We start from the raw sequence: 23,073 nt of genomic DNA, 5'->3' as shown, positions 1-23,073 counted from the left end.
CAGTGATCTTTGGAAGAGTCATTGCAAGCACAAGGTGTGCAAGACAGGCCACCAAGTCCTATAATAAATAAGTTGAGAGGGACAGAGTTTTCTAAATACAGGCAGCTTTTACTTTAGGCTATGGTCTGAGGGTCATGTACAATAAAGACTAATTTAGAGAAGAGAAAGACAAGATCTCAGTATACAAAATAGGGGCATTAAGTTCAATTGCAATGTATTTGCTTGCAAAAATAGTACAGAGAGTATTAATCTCCTTTTAAGAGTTAGAAGAAATAGAAGGTCTTTTCAGGCCTGTTTCTGATAGACAGAGGTTTGGACACAGTAGAAAGGAGCTTCCAAAGGCATGACTCTTGCGAGATTCTTTCAGGGCCCAGAGAATATAACTGTGGGCTTGGATCGTGCCTGACTCACTGATGAACTCTGGCACAGGACTTGTTTGAAAGATCAGGCTTTTTGGATTCACTAACTCTGACTCTCCTGACCACTGGAGCAAATGCTCCTCTCCAGAGGTTAAAATGATTTGTGAAAACTTAAGACACCAATCAACAAAACAGCGGGAAGAATAAGCCAATCTTAATTATGGTGAGCAATCCATAAAATGCCAGCTCACACCAATGGAGTGTGTGCAGTTACAGCAGGTTGTCGTGAACTAAATCATTAGAGCCAAAAGCTAAACCAGGAGAGGCAAAGCACAGTTCAGACCTAACTGTGAGGACACAGAAGTCCAAATGACAGAGGGGAAAGGAATATTTTTAAAATATATGTTGCAAATATGTAAGTAATATCAACCTTAAAGTCATGTCCTAGGTGGTATAAATTGAAAACAGGAAGTGGGAGAGACTCGGCCAATGCCCCTCAAGTGGCTGTTTGCAGAATCAGGGTCAGACTTGCCTTGCCAACCTTTCCCTTGCATCCTTCTCTCCAGCCTCTCTACACACACTGCTTCAGCTATGAGGAGCCATGGGAAAGGCCTTACACCACAAAACATTCAGGAAAAGTGCTTTGCTTGGTGAGGAATTGGGTGTAAAGGCTGGTGGTGAGCTGTGCAGCATGGCTGGTTGCATGGGTGCAACAGAGTTGGGTGAATACACTGGTTCAGTGGCGTGGAGGGGTCATCCCTCATCTCAAACAGTTGTTAGCCCCACCTGACCCTACACTTATGATGGCTTCTCACCTAATCCTGAGAAATGAACCTTCCTCTTAGAAGAGTAAAACTTCAATTAATTGAAAACCTCAGTAAAAATCAGAGGGAGTCAGCACTTTATCATGCTGTGGAGACTCAGATCCAGGGAAGAGGCTCAGCAGCAGCATCACTAGAGACCTGGGCAACAAAACTGGAAGACTGTTGAGGCAACATAAACTGACTTTAAGATCTGTCTTATTTAGTGTAATATCCTCCTGTCTTTAAAATAAAGTATTTGAATGTGCTATTCAGAAATACCAGACAAATGTCTGTTCTTTCACAAGTAGCTAAACATAAAGACCAGGATACACTTCCTGTTTCACTTCTTAATATATCAACTTGAGAATAGAGATAATTTCTACCTCTGAATGTATTTTCTGTTGAGTAATTTGTCTATAAGCCTAATGTGATTTGCTAATGCACTGCTCAAATGTACCCATCAGATTTTGAGCAAGTACATTCAAACAGCACCACAAACTCTTTGCAGGTCTTGATCTGTGCTGTGAATTTGCTTATGTGCATCACATAGAAGATTATTACCAGACCCAGAAAAAGAAAATGCAAGTAAAACACAATGAATTTCTGCTGTGAAATTTAAGTTGGAAAATGACACTAGATACATTAGATCAATTTTTAAATATTTATGAAAAAAGAGGGGTATTCAGGAACAATGGCTGTACAGTGTGCTACAATGTGTCATATAGCAAATTAAACCTGAGTAAAATTTAAGCAACTTGTTAGTATGTCTGCTTTGGAGTAAAACACTGTTCTTGGTCATTGATAGTATACTTCCTAACACGTCTTGATTGAACACTACTTTGTGGTAGATTCAGTTAAGTAGTCTTCAGCAGTAAAATAGGCTGCTTTGAAGTTGCTATGTACTTTGATCTATGTCACAAATCAATTTTATTAGAAAACTTGTAAACTTTTGGAAAAAAGCCACATTTTATGGAGAAATAGCTCCAACTCGTGTCTCTAAACAAAGAGCAGAAGCTACTGGTGTGCAATTCAGAAATGACTGAATCAAATAGGTTTGATCAGAGTAACCTTCCAACCATCAAAAGTTTTCTTAGTTTTGTTTGGCCAACTGTAGAGAACAGATAACAAGTTCAGATTTTTTTGTAATAATCAAAAATTTATTGAGAATGTGTACAGAAAAAAATAACCATCTGCAGAGGTAAGCACTTCTCAGGAAAGAGGTTTGGGCATCTTACAGTCAATGGTGTTTTATAGTCAAAACTGAACTCTATATTGTTAGGTAGGTTCGGTGTCCAAGAGAGAAAAGATTTGCTTTCCCTGTTCAGACTGGCCTTTGTGAAATTGTCCTTTACACGTCTCCAACCTACAACAGAAAAAAGAGTATTTTAATGTTCTTCTAAACAAAGACATACATAAGGCTATGATGACGTGTTGATAGTGTTCATACATAGTTATACTAGTTGAAAATTAAAAATGTAGCATTTAAAACACATATGGGAAAGGGATTATTTCTGATCATGAGACTACCCATTTATTTATCTGTTAAAAGAAACAGTAATGTAAAAGGTATACTAAAATTGAAGTACAAATATTTCTGTGACAAAGTGGTAAATAAAGCCAACTTCTGTAGGTGGGCTTAACACTTCAGCTGTCCACGCTCAGTGTTTGAAATGACCACTATGTTCTGCTATTATTTTAAATATCTCCTAGGCCCTGTGGTCGAACCTGTTTGGTGCCCAGATTGTGCTGCTGTCCATCTACTGACAGTCTGTTGAATGGGATGATTTTCATTGCAGATTTCTTCATGGAGTACCACCGGTCACGCCAGGTTGCCCAGATAATGCCGTTGTCATATCCAGATGGACCAGCATCTTCTGATGTGTACACACCACCTAAAAAATATCAGTTGCAGTAAATCAGTTAGTTGTTTTCTAAAATAGTTATTGTGCCCATACATGTCTCTGGTACTAACACTTCCATGGCACCCCTGGGCATGCTAACAGGCCCTGTTCACTGCCTTTCTTCTCCTAGTTTTCTTCCCCTCAGGATTGACTCTCCCACTTTGGGATGGAGAGCAGCCATAAGTTCCTACTGCTGGCATTAAGCTATTGCCAGCTTTGGAAAATCCAGATGGTAAAACATACTCAATGAAAGTGACTCATTTTTCTTTGCCACTAAAATATGGTGTCCTGGATTGTAAGTATTTAGAAGACACTTTACCTGTATAATATTTGCCATTGAGGTGGCCAGCATGACACCTATTCATCCACCATCCAGATCCATCTTGCTCAGCACAGTTGCCAGCATAGTTATCGTTGTCATTATCATAGGTGCTGAACCGCATGCCATTATGATAGGTAAAGGATTTATCACTCGGGTCATCTCCAAAATCATAACCATCAAAAGCATCCCCAGCTTCACCACCGAGAAAGTAGGCGTAGGTCAGTCGATACTTGTCTTCTTCACTTCCCACTTTGAATACAGCATAGTCAGCAGTGCTGTAAACAAAGGAGAATGGTAAGTATGAGTATGCTGCATTCTGAGTCATGCACAAACGGAAAATGCATAGGTGTTAGAACTGCAGAAAAGGCATTTATTACATCCTATCTTTTTAAAAGGAGCTGGTATTATGTGATTGTGGGTCTCAGTTCAATGACATACCTCCAACCAACTTTTGTGCTCCAGTATCAGACATGTTTTCTGACTATTAGTCTTCACTGATGTATGAAATATCTACATTATAAAAACACACACTCACACACACACACACACACACACATCTATATCTCCCAGGTTTGTAATGCTGAGGTCACAAGAAAAATCTTGGTGGAAGGAGTGGATGTCTCCAGAAATAGCAAAGAAAATAAGTCCTCCTGGAGAAAAGAATATATAGAATAGAAAATAAAAGAATAGAACAGAATAGCTCATTTGGAAGGGACTTATAACAATCATGTAGCCCATAAGACACATAAGACTTGAAGAAACTTGAAGATACCTATTCCTTCTGCCTAATAAATGAGTGCTGACAGCATGTGGCGTTCAGACATGCATGTGTGCCTGGCAACAAGTCCCACAGTGACTGCTGTCACAGCTCTAAGTTCAGGAGCCAAAGCAATGCCCTGTGCATGTTAACAGGTCTAAGGGCTCGTAATTTTTTCAGAGCTGTACAAATTGATGCAGCAGCGGGAGCAGTAGGTTTTAAGCCGTCATTTTCAGAAGCATCATGAGCAAATACCCTTTTTTGCCACTCCAGTCCTCCAGCTCTATTCGCAAGGTGTAAGGTAGAGTAGACTGTGTAGTTATTAAATGTATCTTCTCATTGCCCAGCCAGAACTCAGTGGTGTCATCTGGAGACAGGTGTCCAAATCCTTCCTTGTACTGAACCCAATTTTTACTGAAGTCCTCACTCCCATCCAGTCTCTGGGGGGAAAAAACACCAAAACCAGAAATAAAAACCTCAGTCAAAAAGATATATATCTTATGTAGGTAAACAAAACTGTGCTGATGCAATAATCTCGCTAATAGTAATAACACGTAATAGACATACCCTCTGCAATACTGTCCAGCCGTTGCCATATGAGTCAATCTCACAGTAGACTAGGAACGACTGCTTGGCTCTTTGAGGCTTGATAAAGTAAAGACCACTTTTCCTGGCACCTTTATTTGCAATGTCTTGACAATCTGAAGTAAAGATATTCAAAGGATCATGATTAATCTAGCTACAATTCTGTCCTCACATATATTTTATAGTCTAACTTTTTTAGCACAAGAAATACGATTAATCTAAATGCCATTGCTGCAAAGTTAGCTATTTAGTCCACATACTTTAATGTCACTACCATAAAAAATCCTTCTGAGCTCCCTCATCTTGCATAAGATGAGGCCTTTAGTCTGACATAGAGTTTAAGCAACTAAAGAAGAACTGTGTCCCACCTGAATGCCTTGTTTGCAGAGCCAACAAGGCATTTGTCTACTTGCCACTGACATATGTCCAAGCACCAGATTTATAAATTGCAATTTTGTATATTTTTGCAGAGATCCACAGCCCATAAAACTACAAATAACTCATTGATGTGATGCCAACCGGCGACACTTGTAACTGAATTAACCCTCCACCACATACGAAGCATTTTGCGTACCTCTTCCAGTCGTCTCCTGTATTTCAGCCCTGTCTTGGCATGGCTTCTGACACTGTAACTCGAGCTGGGTAATCTTCTCTTTCAGCTGTGCAATCCTGTTGCTGTTCAGTATATGTGTATCTGTCAATTGTCTGGACAGAAAGACATAAAAATGGGCTGTTGACTCCACTGTTTCTGAACATGTAATGCACATTCCCCTGTACACATCCTTCATCTGTCTACCATGCTGCTACATGCACCCCTGCGAAAGGGGATGCCTCTGATAGCACTGATATTTAAAGTTAAGGAAACTAGACAAAATTGGAAAGCACGTACTTAACCTTACGCAAAACTTAACCATACGCAAAACTTGACTCTAATCAGCAAAACTCTAATTAGTTATTAGTGTATGAATATAACTCTATAGAAAGTTTTACTTTGCTCTCCTAAAGTAAATGATAAACTATCCCTCTTTAATTATGGATATATTTGTAAAACACAAGTTCTGTAAATAAACTGCTGTAACTGTCAGAATGCATAAATAATCTTTGACATAATGTTATAGAAGTGGAGATTTTTTACATGAGGGCCAAAAAACGTATCCTTAAGATTTAGAAACATTAATGATGTTTTCAATTTTATTTTCAGTGTCAATTTAGAACAGACTACTAATGAGTTTAAAGTTACTTATGATTTATAATAATGTAACTGAGCTGTAATTTTCATGGATATATGCAGCAAAATTGATTCAAGTGAACAACTGTACAAACAGTCAACATACTCTGCATTACAGCAAAAACTCACAACCTCCAAAGGTCATGAAAAAAAATTTAGGGGTAGCTGCTACAGCAAAAGGAAGATAAATAGAAATATTGCCAGGCTTCATAGCATTCTTATCTTGCACTTCTTGCACAATTAACACCTAATGCAGATGAGTAGAGAATTCAGTATCAGATCCTCATGATCCTCCTGTGCCTTGCTATGCAGCTACTAATGACAGCGTGAGCAAAATTGTCCATGTCAGCACAAAAAAACTTTCCAAGAGAGCCTTGGTGGCACTTGATAAAAGAACAGAAATAAAAACAATTTGTACTGTCAATAAAATTAAAGGTGGAAGATGCTTACTGTATAGTATTTTCATGAGACAATATAGTGTTTTCATATCTGATAATTTCTTCAATTATTTTCCTGGACTTTTGAGTAAGAGTATCAATTGAATCTGTGAAACAGACAAAGGTATAAAATAATTGCAATTACGTAATTTAAAAATGCAAACCCCATAAATTATATTTTTCAGTTGTACAGTTATTTCTATATTCTCACTTGGTAATGTCTGCTTCTCTGAAGGATAGAGGCCTTGGATGTGTTGAATCAGATGTTCTGTTGTCACTGTGGAGTTAGAAATCTGCTGCAAAATTCTCTCCATTTCCTGAAGGTCATTATCCACACTGAGATGGTATTTATTAAAGAAATCTGCAATGCCACAGGTTGTTGGGCAGAAGCTACCCTAAAGAGGAAAGAATAATAGTTGGCGATCTTTTGGGACCAAAGAAAGGAGAGCAGAACATTTGGGCAGAGGAACTTTCAGGCACTGCTGACACCAATGATAGTGGATAAAAAAGGACAGGCATTTGCCACTCTGCTGTATTTGTATTTACAGAGGCAGTTTACTTTCACACTATGTGAAAGAAAACAGTGTATGCTATTACTCGTAGCATCTTCTGGATGTGTGCTTTCACCCATGGTGCAGCCTCCCGCACATTTTTACCAAGCATACATTGCTATTAATAAATAACAGGTTTAAGCACAGCGCACTTAATAAGTATTGAAAATAACAATGAGTTTCAAGTGGTAATGGCTGTTAACAATCAGCATAGGAAAGCTTTAATTACACTCTTAAGATAAAAGAAAATTGTTCAGGTACTTACAAATCGATCATCCAATATGCAGCAGTTTTCTCTGGTAGGAATGTACTGAAGAGAAGAAAGAAGACCACTTTCAGTGGATTTTCTCTGACAGTGCTTTCTGTGCTAAAAACATATTTTTTAACACTGTCTCTTCACTTACCGCCATGCTGGTTGAGAAGAGCAGGGATAGGAGAGACCCCAGGGGACTCCAGCTGTGTAACCTCAGCCCCATCATGTCTGTCCCACCAGGTGCTGACAGCTGCTCGCTGTGGTCAGCAGCTGAAAATGTCCAACCCAGCACAGGGTGGCAGCAGTTTAAGGCGGCAGGCTGAAGCTGGGGGCGGGCACTGGGAGGTGGTGGGAAGAGGTGGAGTAGGGATCCGAGGTGGATTCCCAGAATTTGCACACCTCTCTTACTCCTCCCATTTTCAGAACCTGTTTCCCACTTCGCTGCTTGATCTCTGCTCTAGCCAAGCCTCAGGGGAGGCGGGAAAGTGGGACAAGGCATCGAGATGCTACATCTAGTAACATTAGAGTAAGGAAATAGCTTCATGATGGGCTGGCAGAAGTTTCACTCAAATAGTTCAAGGAAAAGCCACTGTAACCCTTTGGATTATGTGCAGCAACTATAGTCTAACAGTAAACACTGTTTTGTGGTTACATAGAACTTTTCTGCCACAGATTTCAATGTGCTTTGCAAATAGACTCAACATAATTTTCCCTATTCTGTGGATGACAAAACTGAGGCAGAGAAAAGTATGAAGTCGCTGGACAGTGGCATATCTGCAAAGCAGCCTGTGGTATTTGTCACAGACAATGAAAGCACGAATGTTCCCTACCCTTCAAAACACAACGAGTCCATTTCAATGACTTTGGTCAACGCTTCCTTATTGGGGAACTTACGGAATCTGCCTTATTCAATATTGCTCGAAGACTGGTGACAGGCCTCCTTTTCTGCTACGGGCTTTGTCCCAGGCAAATTATTTCGGTTTGTGCCTCTGCATGCTATCTCTATTAACAGCAATCATACCTTTCCTCATGTCCTGCTCCTAGTTTCCAGGCTATGGCTTCTCCAGAGAAAGCTGGATTTTATGCCTGTACAGCATCATGTGTGATGAGACAATGTTGAATGAGGCTTTTGACCTCATTACATGTTTGATCAAATGATGAAAAGGGTGGTGGGACTGGGGCTCACTGTTAGATCTGCTGTTACTGGGGTCACCTTTGTGATTTCAGGCAAATGATTTCACCTCTGTACAGCAGGATCAATATTTCAACTTTGCTTAATATATACTTAAAAACACCAAAAAAAAGCATTCCATAGAAAACAGATTATTACAAAATTACATCTAATTATGCCCTGAAAAATGGAGCATTCCTGACCTGTATATCATCTTTTTATCTGGTCACATTGTGTCAAATAGAAGGTTCCCATCATGTTCAAAGATACTGCCAGAAGAAAATATGAGTATTTATGATGCTAAAACTCCAATTGAAGCACTGGTCATGGGAAAGCCAGTTCTCCAGTAACTGTGCTGATAACCAGTGAGTTAGCTGCCAGGCTGCAAGAAGTATTTTTCAGGAGATGACCGATGCTATAAGTTTGTTCTTCCAAATCTGCTATTACCCTCCAGAGTCATGTGAAGAGACTGTGCTTCTGTTGTCCATGCTGATACAGAGAGGACATGATTCCACCTTCTACGTGGTTAGTTCTGTTTCCCAAAGAGTGATAATAAATTGAAACTGTGTAAAAGTCTACCTGCTTTTGTGTTTTTTATTGTTTCTTTGGTGGTGTTAACATCGACTCAGGAAACTACCAATGAACCTCCTTGCCACTGCTGCTCATACACTGAGCTTGCTTTGCTTCTTCTGTCCAGATCATGACACATGGGTCCAAAGAGTCCTGGAAGTACAATTTCAGAGGCTGTGCACCAGCAGTATGCCCTTAGATATGACCATATAGAATGAGTCAATGGCTGGTATGAACTTTGTAAGATAACTGGCCCAGCTTTAACCACAGACGTGCACTGAAGAGTGCAGATGGCCACGTGCTGTCTGTGATGCAACAGGTGAAACACATAACACAATTCAGGTATCCCTCATCCTTTAACAGACTAGAGAACACCCCTTTCCCTTTTGTCACTAATAATAGTACATGTAGGCTTGAAATTCTGTCAGAAGAATATCTGGTTACAGAAAATGAAAAAATTTGTCTTGTGTTTCTGGGCAAGAACTTCAAGAGTCAGAAAAGATGACAACAGTCAATTCTGGCAGTAATAGCCTAGTTAACCTTAAGATAAAAAGCCTGAGCTTTTAGAATTAAACCATGAGAATGGTTGTAATGAAATAATATCAATGTATAAATAGAATTTCACTGTTGAAGATAATTGGCTAATTGTTCAGACAAAACAAAAGGATCATTATCCCTGAAAATGGGTGAGGAATAGAAGACCCAAATTTTCAGTCTTGTGCTTGTGTTTCACAAAATTATCGCTGTATATATTCATATTCATGAAGGAATCAATTTTCAACATTGCCCTAATGATTACCAAATATCTGCACATTGCATCTGTAAGTGTTACTTAGCTGTATTTATGGTTGCAAACACTGGTACTACTTAGCAGAAGATGTAAATATTTGAACCTCGGGAAATTTGTGCTTGCTTTACTGATTACATGGTCATGATTTAGCCTTGAATAATTAATCCTTTCACATTGCTTCCTTTTCTTTTCTTCTCTGGTTTCAGCACTCATTATTTAGAAATATCTTAGTCTGCTTTCCATTAAGCTGGAAACAACGTGTTTTCTTAGAGGAATGACTATGTAGTATTTTTCCTCCCTTACATGCCATTTTGTCTTGGTGTGTTCTGGCTGCAAAACAGCTGACCCATTTACCAAACAAATGTGCTAGAGACCTAGTTGTACCCTGAGACGTGCCCAACATAATTTAACCACGTTGATTTTCTGGTCAGTGTTCTCTTTCCAGTAAGTCTATTTTCTGCTTTGTTAGCACATGAGGAACAATTCGTGTAGGACAGGTGGAAGGAAGAGTTCTCAAACTCAGTTTACTTTTTTCTTGCAATGTATTTTTGAGAAGATAGTAAAGTTAAATCATTATTTGTTTAAAAGAGCTTTTTTTCAACTCAATATTGATTAGTATTTTTGTCAAAAAGCCACCGGGACTCTATCCAAAACCTTCCCATTATTCATAGAAAACCTTTCCTCAGAAAAACAAATCAAAAGAAATATGCTCGTGTCTGTAAATTAGTTTCTGAACATCATTATATCCTTATGGCTGTCTTGGAAAAACAACTGTTTTTTAAACTCATACCTACATGTCTTAAGAATCTAATCTGAAAAATCAGTCTACAATATTTCAGAAATGCTGTAGTGATACATTTTAACATTTTTCAATGGGGTTTTATTACCATTTAACTTAAAGTGTTCAGTGGACTTCACTCAAACTTGCATTTTTTTTAGATGCTCCCAAAGCTAATTTTCCCATTTAAAAATAAATACAAAAAATAAATATAGAAAAATACCAAATATTAACTATTGAAAAAAAAAAACCCTACTCTGCTTTGCAATCCATCATCAATATGCATCACCCTGCTTGTACTACCATTAACTTAAACACATTAGTGGGCAAAATCCCCTTTGCTAGGTCAATTGACTGAGTGACAATTAGGATGAGAAATAGAGGCAGCTAACAAGCTGTTTAGTATTGAAGTCATGCTGATGGCATGCTAAAAAGCCAACAGTACAAAAGTGAAAATGAAAAAAAAAAAAAAAGGTTTTGTAGCTGATCTTTCTCTTTCAATACTCAGAACTTGGGCAAAAGGTAAATCACAACATTTTGGCCAATGGGATAGTCCACTCTGGGCAACACACTTCTTCCCCACCCTTCCTGAACTGAGTCAACAAAAATCAGTTGCTCTTCATGGGAGAGACTTTAATTTCTTTTCACCTGTGACACCAGTACAGGTACTCACCATGCTACAGGTCAAATACTGGCTGGAAATAGTTATTTCTTTTTAAACTGAGAGAGGAAAAGTAAGAAATATATGTATTTCACGTCAATCACAGCTTTCCATTTTGAAAGAATTTATGGGATATTTTGCCGCATGCACACTGTGAATACAGAAGAGGTACTTTCACTCATTTTAGAGTGTATTCTTTAATAATTATGGGATAATGCATTTTCTGAAATCAAAACATGGAGGTTATATTGATTTGTGACTGCTAAAAGTGAGCACTTTTGTAGATAATATAATAACCTAAAAGATTTTTTGATTTCTGCAAGGAATAATCAAGAATTATTGCTTTAATACATAGTTCTTGTTTTGTTTTCATATATTATTGTAGACAAATTTAAAAAAATATTTAACAATTAAAAAGGCCAAGAATGAAGGCAATTCATAGTACTCCTGAAAATACCTCATATCCATAAGCCAGACGTTTCATGCTTTGAATGAGTTATCTTATTTTTGAAAAATCCTATAGTGTTTCTGTTTAGCATTTACTTAATTTCATACATTAAAGATTTTATTTAAACTTTACTCAAAACTTAAAGTATTAGGAGAGGACATGTATCTAAAAAACCCGGGAATGTGATATAAACGAATGCGGTCAATATAGTTCAGAGGATAACTCATTTCGTTGTTTTGTCAACAAGGCAGGTTGTTGACAGGTTTTTCTGAGTCCCAGAGCATAGGATGTTATACCTCAAAGTGATAAAAATCTACTAAATTACTATGAAACCGCAATCCGTGTTTTGGATTTGGTGAAATATCATTACTGAGCTTTGAGTTGTTTGTGCCTTTAAATAGGGGTATGACATGCAACATGGCAAATTCTCTCCTTTTACTGATTTACAGAGATAATTTTCAACTGTTGATTCACTTAGGAAAGGCTGGTATTCAGACTGTCTGCAGAGGAGAGATTGCACTGTATACTTTACCTTGAGGGCAAGAACAGTGAACTCCATTTGTTAAACAAAGAGATGCACTAATTTGTGGGAATGAGATAAGTCGTAAATTCAAATATTTGCTGAATATTTTGTAATTAGTTGTGAGGACAGAGCCTCAATAAACTAAAGCCTACTTCAATAAACTAAAATATATGCCGAAACTATTGTTTGAACAGGAGCTTATTTACAATGACATTAAAGGAAACACAGCAAAAATGTAATATGTTTCACAATAAACCCCTGGCCTGTGAAATACTTTGCTTGTACTTTTTTAAGCAATCAGGAGGAAGCCTGACTGTCAGAAAAATCCTAGAAATATAATGGAAAGTGTATTTGCTTTGGAAAAATGTACTCTGTCTTGTCTTCTGTGACTTCCAGGATTAGGCCTGAGTGATATTAATTCTGGATGATTGAAGTAGAAAAGTGAATTTCACATTTATTTTAAGTACATCTGTGCTCCATGATGGTGCACAAATCTGTTTACAGGGAGAGAAGCACAGGCCTATGTTTGAAACATTAATGGCACTAGCCTATTAAAAGTAAATATAAGTATTTAGGGTCACTGAAGGAAATTGAATCTCAGGCTGATCTACATTTAAACTATCAACAGGGAAAAAATTATCCTCTTTAATTTTTTTTTTTTTTTTTACTCTGTAGCCTTTCTCTTTCACCAGCATAAAAAGCAAAGCCAGCACATTCCCCCCCCCCCCCCCCCTTTTCTTCTCACAAATTATGAGAGGAATTCAGAATCTGGCTTACCCTTAAAAGCTGTACATTAAGCAAGGGATTCATATCACGTGATTGAGTTATGGCAGCTATTATGGTTGACCCATATCCCCCATACAGACCACAAATACAGTCACATTTTTCACTAGCGACTCTGTGTGTGAATTTCACATAAGCTTGTTACTGATTGTAGTTTCTTTTGGGCTTCACTGACAACCACACAGCGCCATCTGATGTCCTCAAAGAGCAATAAACTGTTCCTAAAATCTGTTAAATCGCATAAAGCCCAAAATTTTAATTTTAAGACTTGATCGTGACAGAACATTGCCTCCCAAGCCTACCTCGAAAATAACCTCTATATAATTTGCTTCTATTTTCATCAAAATAATCTTAACGTCATGTATAAAATTATAGGCTCTAAGCTAATCATTACTGCTCATGATGGAATGATGATGATAATGAAAACTCAGTCTTTAAGAACAGACTTTGAATAGTCAAGTTGAGGGAATAGAGGTAGTGAATAAACTACTGTTGCAAACAAAAAATTATTTTGTTGGAACATCAGCAAGCTTATAAAATAGCCTACTTACTTCTGGACAAGTCTAAACTGTGCAAAAACCAAAATTGCTGGGGGAACCAATAGAATACAGGCTTTGATCCCTTCATCAGTGCATCATTGCAAATAATAGAAACAGTCCTAAATTCTTTCCTCATGTTTTTGGCAAATCAACTATTACGTGTGTTTCAGCACTTTATACACATGGGATATTAATTCTCTCTCCCACTCTTTCTGAGGCCAGGGGTTGTTTTGCAGGCAAGGCGGGTGCCGACAGAGGTGAAACACAGCCATCTACTGGCCTCTGGGTCACTTGGTGCGAACACCCAGGTCTTCCAACGTCCAGAAACTCAGCCGTGCAGCATGAAATCTTGGCCACACACATTCCAGTGCAAGTTTTACTTACACTCATAGGTCATAAATGATTCTGTTTGTCGGTAATTGGCATTTATTTTTAATGTGTTTTTAAAGCACGGAAGTGAGGACTGCAGTACGTTGGTTATGCTATCTCAGCCAAGGTAAAATGCATTTGAATTTCACCACAGGATTTAAGACCACTGCATGACTTGCTGAGGATTAGCCACATTTCTTGCTGCACTGCAATATGTTGGAATCTTACTGCAAAGTATTCCATATTGAAACACACATGAAAGACACTTTAAAATTTAACTACAGAAAGTATCTGTCTTTATGCCTGTACTAATAGCTGTGCAATTTATACCAGACAGTGCTCTCTTCCAGTTCTTGCTTCAAAGTTTACTTTAAGGAGCTATACAATAAACATATATTTAGGACAAAACTAAAGTAACGTATACTTATCATATATATTTATTATACATATTTAGGACAAAGCTGCAGTAAACTACGCATACATAACATGTTTTCCCCACACACACTGTGATTATTTGGATGTTTACTCATTTATAAGGACTCAAACCCTGCAAAATTTCAACAAAATAATTAAGTAGTTCATAATTTAATAATCAGAAGTCCTTGCTATGTGTAGGGATATAAATTTTCTTTCTCCGTGACCTCTTTGGTTCTGCCTCTTTAATAACTTGGGACAGAAATTGTTCATCACTTCTTAAGCACTAAGAACACCAAAAGATGGTCCTTTATGGCCTTTTTTGCAATAGGAAAACATTGTACCTCACTAAATAAAGAACTAAATTCTAAGTTCCCACCATGACTATTTTCTATATTCTTTCAGCTGCATTATTTATAATCACAATTTTAATGTAGCCTAACTGGAAGTTTCATCAACAATTTTCAGAAGTACTTATTTTTTTCAACATGGTTACTTCTCACATTACTAAAACCCCCTCTCGTCATCACACACATAGTATTATCAATGTTGCACCAGCGTTTTATTTTTCAGCATTCCTGCAAAGACACCAAATTTTCTTATTGCATCATTTGCAAGAGATAATTCAAAGTCACTTGGAATATAAGTATAGGTGTTAAGGGAGGCCTGGCTATTATTGCATCGAATTAGCGTGTAAGACTGATTCAGTCACAGTCCGTGTTCACTCCAGACGGGCAGTCGCTCTGAAGTGATTCACCTTCTGTGGAGATGTTCGGACACTCCAGTTCCGACTTCATGGCTGGGAAAACATTCCTCTTCATATATGGCAGAACTTCCTAGGCTGGTGACATTTATCTCACGCCCACAGACTAGAAATTCAGTCCAGATCCAACCAGAAAGCCTACCTGTCAGAACTGAGACATGCACTCCCACAGAAAGCCTCATTTTTTTAATGATATATTATATATATATAAAATAATATTTTTTAGTAATATTTTTTATTTAGGAAAGGGTCACATGAAGATTTCATAATCAGACTGGGTGAGATGCTCTGGACGTTATCACAACCCTGCAAGGCGTTTCCACTTTTAAGATTATCCCCTCACACACCGCCTGCTGCTTCGGTAGTGACTCGGGCCAGCACCTCGGGGATGCGACAGCCCGGCACCCTCCCGCCATTGATCCATGTCCGGCCTAGGCCAGGGTACAACCCGAACCAAAGCCGAAGCCTGGACTGTACACGCCCCAGGCTCGACCGGGTACTGCCGTCCAGCTTTTTCAGACGGACTACCAACTCCAAACAGCACTCCAACCACTTCCCTCCGCCCGCCCAGGATTTATGGACTCTCTCCCGCCCCACCCTCCTGCGCAGGCCCCCGGCCCCTCCCCGGCGCTCGGTTGGGCGGCCGCGGCCGGGGCGGTGCCCGCGCTGCCGCCCGCCGCCACCATGAGCTGCTCCGCGCTGCTGGGGCCGCGGGGGTCGCGGTTCCTGGCGGTCGCCGCCGCCCGCCCGGCCCGCTGGGGCCGCCGCCGGCGCAGCGCGGGCTGCGAGCCCCCGGCGGGCGCCGCCGTGCGCATCGGCTGCGCCTCGGGCTTCTGGGGCGACACGGCGGCCGCAGGTAGGGCGGCGGGGCCGCCGGCGGCAGCGGCTGCCCGGGGGGCTGCGGGAACACCCGGCGGGAGCGGTGGCCGGGGGCTCGGGGGGCTCGGGGTGCTGGTGGGGCGGTGGGGCCGTGGTGCGGGCCGCGGTGGCTGCGGGCGGCACAAACAGCCCCGTTGCGTAAGCGCCGGGCCGGGCCGGGCCGGGCCGGGCGGGGCGCGCCGGGGGTGCCGCGGCGCTGACGGCCCCGCTCTGCCTTGCCCCGCCAGTGCCGCAGCTGCTGTACGGAGGGAAGCTGGATTTCCTCGTCTTCGATTACCTGTCCGAGATCACCATGTCGCTGCTGACGGCCGCCAAGGCCCGCTCTCCCGTAAGTAGAGGCTGGGGCGGGCGCGCTGCGGTGCTTCCCGAGCTCTCCCTCCAGCCCAGCTCGAGCCCGGGGTCTGCTTAAGGCATGTCCGGTTAGGGTGATACGATTCCTTTCATATACTTCTTGCTTGCATGTATGTATTTGTTATTCTATCATCATTATTATTATTATTTGTTATTATTATTTCTTGTTATTCAATTTCATACAGTAAAAGTCATTTTATAACATGAGTCAATGCTCGTATTATCCGAGCATTTTGAGAGGTGGTGGTTCTTCTCCTGTTAAGAAGGGGGAAGGGATTGGGTTGACCTACCCCTGTGAGATGGTTACAGCTCTTAATTGTTTCAGGTTTTAGGTTACACTCCGGATTTCGTCACCACTGCCATGGCTCCGTATATAAAAGATATTCACAGGAAAGGTATGCTGTTCTTTGCATGAGTTTGTACGTTAGTTAACTTCACCTGCTTATGAAGACAGGTTGAGAGGGTTGGGGCTGTTCAGCCTGGGGAAGAGAAGGCTCTGGGAAGACCTTATAGCGGCCTTCCAATACCTAAAGGGGGCCACAGGAGAGTTGCAGAGGGAATTTTCTCTCTGTAGTCGTAGAACAAAGAGGCATGGCCTTAAGCTGAAGGAAGGGTAGATTTAGATTAGATATTAGGAAGAATTTCTTTACAGTGTGGAGAGACACTGGAACAGGCTGCCCAGAGAATTCGTGGATGTCCCGTCCCTGGAAGTGTTGAAGGCCAAGTTGGATGGGTCTCTGAGCAACCCAGTCTAGTGGAAGGTGTCCCTGCCCGTGGCAGGGGGGCTGAAACTAGATGATCTTTAAGGTCTCTTCCAAGCCAAACCATTCTAGAATAACTATGAAAAATGACATGGTAATAGATTTGAGTTAGAGGTCTGATGGTGAAGTTTAATTTGGGCTAATTTAAAATGTTTGCTGTCATTATAAATATATACGTATATTTCTGTGAATTTCATGCTGGGGCTTTAATTTGTGAATTGAAGATTGCTTTACAGATCTTTGCTAAAGCATGAGATCTGGATGTTTTCAGAGGAATTTAAAAGTTTTTTTTAACATTCCCATATAGTTCTACAGTACCACTTTCTGATCACTTTTTTTCTTGATTGCATTAGTACAGCTTCACAGGTTTCTGAGCTTGAGAGGAAAAAGGGAGTTACTTCTGAGAACCTAATACCTTGCAAACAGTACAGAACTTATAGTTAGATGCACATTTCTACTAAAATGCAGTTGTTCAAGGAGCATGGATGTTTGAATGGCTGGTGTCTAATACTGTTCCTCCTGTAGGAGATTTTTGATGCTGTCTGCCTGCTTCAGTATATGTCTTTTTGGTCATTTTACTCCTTCCATGCATAAGGGAAGGATGAGAAATATCTATAATAATAATTATTTTTCTATAAACAGTTTTGTATTGGCTTTTTGTGATCCTTTGTCAGGTTAAATGGAATGGGGTTTGTATTTTAATGTGATTTTAGTATTTTACTTGATCTGCCTTACTTAGTATTTTACTTGATCTGCCACCTTACAAGATGATACCTTGCTTATGTTTCAGCACACTTAAGGTTTTTAAAATATAGGTGACTGTTGATTTTACCTTTTGATTTTACCTTTTTTTTTCTTTTTTTATATTAGGTGTTCGTGTCGTCAGTAATGCTGGTGGAATTAATCCACTTGCTTGTGCAGCTGCCCTTCAGGAGGTGGCAAAGAAAGCAGATGTTGATTTGAAAATAGCTGTTGTTGCTGGAGATGATCTAATGAGTGAGGTATTCTGCTTTGTCTTAAGCCTTAGTAGCATTAGTCTGTATAGCATGGGAACTTATTTTGTGTATCTTTATTACAGCAGTCTTTACTATTAAAAGCATCTAGAAGTTGTTCCTTAGTTTTCTTTTTTTAATGCATGAAAACAATTCTTGGCACATCTTATGTTTGGTATGGGATGGGGGTGGATCTGCTTGTGGATCTGCTGTTTAGATTTTTGATGCAAACTGTGAGTATGATTTAAGGTCTGCCTGGATCTTTAGGAGAAGCACGTGTGTGCTGTTACTTACTGCTTCTATCTAAACTAACTAATCCTGCATGTTAAATCTTGTAAATATGGTGTAGTTATCGTACGTTCAAATGTTTATCCCTTCTAGCTTCTTTTTAGTAATTTACATGGATTTCTTGATGTTCCTTTGTTTACAGGTAGCTGGTTTTCTGTTTTTAAATAGCTAGTTTACAGCTATTAAGGTAATGTTAAATGGGAAGATTGAAGTTTAAATAATTTAAAAAATAGAATTGAAAGATGAAACATATGGGATTTTTTGACTTGAAAGAGTTACACTTTATCTATGAAGTCTCCAAAAAAATGTTGATCTTTCCTGAAAAGGTACTGGGAAAATGGTTTATACATCAGTAATGGTTAAGAGGGGAGAGGTTTGCACTGTGGTTAAATCTCTGCCTGTAACTTGGAAAATTATTTATCTGCTTAGGATCTGTTACTCCTTTCATGCTATTGAATGTGGAAGATGGTCAAGTAAGATTCTTTATTTGCAAGTTACGTGCAGTGCTTGGACTTCCTTTTAAGAAACTACTGACATTATTATTTGCTGTCCAGAATTTCATTACTAGTACAACAATGAAGTCATTATTTGAGCTTGTTATGAACATGTCTGATCTGAAATGCGTTATTTTCTATGCTGTTGTCAGTACATAGCTTACAGGAACAAAAGAAAGACAGCTTTTACTGACTACAGGCAACTTTTACTGTTGATACCAAATATGATAAATTACACTAGGAAATGTTATTTGTAGTTTGGAGGGTTTCAGTCATTGACATAGAACACCAAATTAATTCAAAGTGGAAGGTGTATTTTTGACACTCCAGATCCCACCTGTAAACTAGTATTAGACATTTATGTCTATGCAGTCGTTATTCCCTTGATCTGTTGGACTGCCAAGCTGCGTAATGCACGGTCAAGAACATCCCACCCCCCCACCTACATCTCTGGAAACACGGCCTATTCTAAGTATCACGAGAAGCTGCAGGATCAGCCTTGTTCTCTGGACATGACACATTGCAGCTGTGGCAGACACGCTCCTGTTTGCAGGATTTGATTTATTAAATCCTACAACGATTAAAGACAGTTTAAAAGCCTAGAGAATATGCCAGTTCATTGTAGTTGACCATCTATGAATGAACTAGCGTACTTGAAAGACTGACTTTTAGTTTTCTGCATGCTAGAAAAGTTATGGTTAAAAGTGTGTCTAAGGCTTTTAACCATTCGACTGATTTGTATTGTTGGTGATTTGAATCATTATACTTTGCTTGGAGTTGCTGTGGAGTGGATCTGTTGTTTGATACTAATAAAAGGCTTACGGTAGAAACTCCAGAATACTCACAGATTTGGTGTTCTGTTGCTTTTCTAACAGAAAGAGAACTTAAAAGGAGCTGGTATCACTGATTTAGAGAGTGGCAAACCATTTCCAGAGAACATTCACAGCATGAACGTATATCTTGGGTGAGTTATTTTAACAGGTTTTACTTATTATGGACAAGTAATTTTAGCACATTGAGTGCACGAATTTGTTTTGTTTTGCAGTTAGAACTAACTAGTGTATGAAGTTCACCTTTGAATTATTCAAACAATCAGAAAAAAAATTGGAACTTGTAAATAAATTTTAACTTACAACCTTGCAAGTTACAACCCTTTAGCACTGTGTCATCTGTGAATGCTCAGGTTTCAGTTGAAGCCAAAACAATTTTAGTTGAATTATAATAATCACAGAAATGCTTTTTCATATGCTATGTATTCTATTGCAGCATGGAGTATTTTATGATATTATCACAAGAGAAGTGCAACTGAGGATTTCAAGTACTGGGATATACTCGGAGTGCTGTAGGAGGTTCCATTAGTGTGTGTCAGGCTGTGTACTGTTAAAGTTTTGGAAACTGGCTTTTCAGGATGGTCGCTGTTTTGAAAGATCTCCCTTGGCTCCTTCATGATACTAAAGGCTTTCCCTATATCTCTAAAAGCACAGTGCTCTTGAAGCTGGTCGATATTGCAAGTTCTAGAAATGCTTAGGTAAATTGACCTGAAAGGTTTAAAATTGGGAGGGCAAAGTCACCAACCTTTCTCTGTGAAGAGTATTCATCTTTATACTCTCATCTACAAATGAAATGAGTAATGAATCTCTGAAAAACACTATATTCTGATATTCTGTAATTGATAATAGAAGTGTCCCTCTATGCACTTTCTTCAAGACAGTTTCTATGAGCATCAAGACAAGTGTTTCACTTATGTTATTTGGGTACCTGAATTTGATAGTGTTCTCATGACTGCTCTTCAGAATAGTCTTGTATATACACAACGACCGATTAGTTGTTAAAGTTGATTTTATTGACTTCCTAAGGGATTTTTAAGTGATTTTTAACCTCTGTGTGGCAGAAAGTGCTTTAAAATGTGAAAGTACTAACTACTGTGTTTTGTTGTCTTTAGTGCAAGACCAATTAGCAGGGCTCTAGACCTTGGAGCTGATATTGTTGTGACGGGTAGATGTGTTGACAGTGGGATTGTATTAGGACCACTCATTCATTCTGTAAGTACATGTTAATTTCTATATGATAATTAATATAGGTGAATGAATATTCAGTCACTGTCAGTCAATTTTTGTTCTTATGAAAGTGTAGATACTAAATTAAAAGTAATGAGTGTGTGTATTTTTTTTCTTAGTTGCATGAAAAGATGCCAGCTTTCACTTCTAAATTTATAGCAGGGATATTTGTTAACTTGTATACCATAAGGCTGGAAAACATTTCAGCTAAGGAGGTCTCACCTTGTTTCAACATTATTTCACTCTTCCCCCTCCCCCACAATCCTTCTTTAACATTTAGTGTGCAAGATTAAGAAAAAAGTTTTATTTTTCTTTACCACAAGGTGTTGATATTAGAGCTCCTTTTGGGTTGGAGGGGAGCACATGAGAGGTCTAAAACACTGGTTTTGTTTTAAGTAGTGAAGTGTCAATGCAGCATATGTTGAACTTGAAATTCAACAGATTATACCAGCAGGATGTGTAGCTTTTTGAAGTATTTTGAATAGGTTTTCATGAATTTTTGTGAATGATCACACACTGTGAAATATGGAAACTTTCTTTTCGTGCATATTTAAAAAAAGAAATGAGGCTATGTGTTAGTGTCTGATTACAAATATGCTTTGTAAGACATCATACTCTTCATGCATGTCAAACCTTGCCAAATCTGGAATTAAATTTTCCCGTTTACTATTGCCCTTATGACTTGTTATTTTATTTGTAGCCGTTTACATTCTGAAAACTAACAACTGTCAGTGTGTATTACCTACTCCAGAGAGATCTTACCTAATTTATTGAAAAGTTTTGGGATGATTTCTGCAAAGGGCTAAATAAGAAACTTTCTATATTGCTTGCACTGGGTTGAACTTCGGGAAAACATTTTAGTTAAAATTTCTAGTTAAACAGAAAGCATACTTCTAGTTTTTAAGGATAACTTGTAGTACTCCAGGAACTGATAATTTTCAAAAATTGAAAAGAACATAGATAGGTGCTAGATCTTTAAACCTCTGGGTTGTGCAGGTTTTGAAAAATATGGATGTTGCACTTCCAAGTTTTTTAAGAGGGTATGACTTTTAAGAGTTTGTATTTTTTTGGGTGTATCAGTAAGAGGAAATACAACAGACCTTTTTTGATAATACGCTCTATAGGAACTCAAATCCATGTACATTGACTGCCAATTATTATTTAGATTTCTGCAGTTAAGTAAAAATATATCCAATACATTGTTACTCAAAGCAGTGAATGGGCTATGTGCAGTTTTCTGTGCTCTGTGAAACTTATATAAAAATACTTGTATTTTTCTTCTAGTTTGGCTGGAATAGAGATGAATACGACTTGCTAGCTGCAGGAAGGTAAATGATATAAGAAGAAATTGGATAAATTTGTATTTCATATCACAATGTCAAGATACCAGATTTTCAGCACTTAGTGACGTTTTGTGTTATCATTGAATTAATATAATGCTTTTGTTAGGGTTTGGGTTCTTTTTTAAGGCTCGGTAATCTCACTTGAAATTGAAATGACAGAAATTTCATTCTGGAACCAGCTTAAAGTAACAAAAGGAGGAAAGGGCTGAAAGATTTTATTTAACAGTTTAACTTCTTGTTCGTTTGGTGTCAGGAGATAAAATCTCAGAGTACAGACCTGTGATTCCCAGCTTTTTCTGTTGGGCAGTCACTGTTGTTAGTTGGGGTGTTGTCAGGTCTTGTTCTGAATGATACACAAAAGGAGATTCAGTCAAAGGACACCATCCCTCTGTGATTTTGCAGAAGCTCAGTGTCAGTATTCCTATTTACAAACCCTAGTTGTAGTCGTAGGGTAAGGATTCTGATGCAGAAAGCACAGGATAAAATTCTGTCATCTAGTTTAACATTCTCATCATCTATCTGAGTTGAAGTCCATAAAAAAATAACTACCTGGATAGTCTGAGAATACTAGTGTTAGTATGCTAGAACCTCCTTGAGAATAATAAATGGGGAGAAAAATTCTGGCTCCACAGAGATGAAGCTTTCCCCCATAATTCTGTTGAGTATTTATGGCCTATTGCAATCAGAATTTGAAAATAGTAATAGATAACCATAATACATTCTGTGCTTCACATTGGAAGTGAGGTCTCTTATCTATTGATTTTAAAAATTGGCTTTGCATATTTAGTTACACATAGTGCAGACAACTTAAGATACTGAATATAGATCAAGACTTCTTGAAATGAGCAGGGAAACTTGTTTTTAGATGTTAGATAGTCTTTTAGGTTATTTTTTGCAGGAAAA

The 23,073-nt window shown here is 38.8% G+C and overlaps 2 protein-coding genes across 3 annotated transcripts in view; one reads left to right on the top strand and one right to left on the bottom strand.

The window, feature by feature from the left end:
• Positions 1-2,305: 2,305 nt before the first annotated feature.
• Positions 2,306-7,501, bottom strand: FGG (fibrinogen gamma chain). 2 transcript variants are annotated; one of them, XM_027900934.1, is made up of 10 exons: positions 7,348-7,501; positions 7,209-7,253; positions 6,604-6,787; positions 6,406-6,499; positions 5,302-5,432; positions 4,710-4,843; positions 4,398-4,582; positions 3,383-3,660; positions 2,888-3,054; positions 2,306-2,525 (listed from the first exon to the last, which is right to left on the bottom strand). In XM_027900934.1, the coding sequence occupies exons 1-10, from the start codon at positions 7,420-7,422 to the stop codon at positions 2,511-2,513; spliced, it is 1,308 nt and encodes a 435-aa protein (XP_027756735.1). In that variant the 5' UTR covers positions 7,423-7,501; the 3' UTR covers positions 2,306-2,510. The 2 variants fall into 2 exon arrangements, with proteins under 2 accessions (XP_027756735.1, XP_027756733.1); XM_027900932.1 differs by lacking the exons at positions 2,306-2,525; positions 2,888-3,054 and adding an exon at positions 3,144-3,284 and having other exon boundaries at positions 3,324-3,660.
• Positions 7,502-15,393: 7,892 nt separating this feature from the next.
• The window catches only part of LOC114066322, a 60,112-nt gene continuing 52,432 nt past the window's right edge, over positions 15,394-23,073 (top strand). Inside the window, exons 1-8 of the mRNA XM_027900928.1 lie at positions 15,394-15,501; positions 15,615-15,861; positions 16,112-16,212; positions 16,561-16,630; positions 17,867-17,997; positions 19,646-19,734; positions 20,713-20,812; positions 22,112-22,155. Of these exons, the coding sequence (XP_027756729.1) occupies positions 15,394-15,501; positions 15,615-15,861; positions 16,112-16,212; positions 16,561-16,630; positions 17,867-17,997; positions 19,646-19,734; positions 20,713-20,812; positions 22,112-22,155 (890 nt within the window). The remainder of the gene's footprint in view (positions 15,502-15,614; positions 15,862-16,111; positions 16,213-16,560; positions 16,631-17,866; positions 17,998-19,645; positions 19,735-20,712; positions 20,813-22,111; positions 22,156-23,073) is intronic.

Source organism: Empidonax traillii, unplaced genomic scaffold (assembly GCF_003031625.1).
Source record: "Empidonax traillii isolate 1590-97213 ecotype Southwest subspecies unplaced genomic scaffold, ASM303162v1 scaffold756:size664756, whole genome shotgun sequence".
Lineage (NCBI taxonomy): Eukaryota > Metazoa > Chordata > Aves > Passeriformes > Tyrannidae > Empidonax > Empidonax traillii.
This window is presented reverse-complemented; position numbering and strand designations above follow the sequence as displayed.

What these genes read in the sequence shown, in the direction of transcription:
- FGG (XM_027900932.1), bottom strand. Translation starts at nt 7,422, where the DNA reads ATGATGGGGCTGAGGTTACACAGCTGGAGTCCCCTGGGGTCTCTCCTA. An exon ending in GCATATTGGATGATCGATTT is followed by an intron (nt 6,788 to 7,208) that starts GTAAGTACCTGA and finishes TTTCCTCTTTAG; the next exon opens with GGTAGCTTCTGCCCAACAAC. An exon ending in GACTGGAGTGGCAAAAAAGG is followed by an intron (nt 3,661 to 4,397) that starts GTATTTGCTCAT and finishes CTTTGTTTACAG; the next exon opens with CACTGCTGACTATGCTGTAT.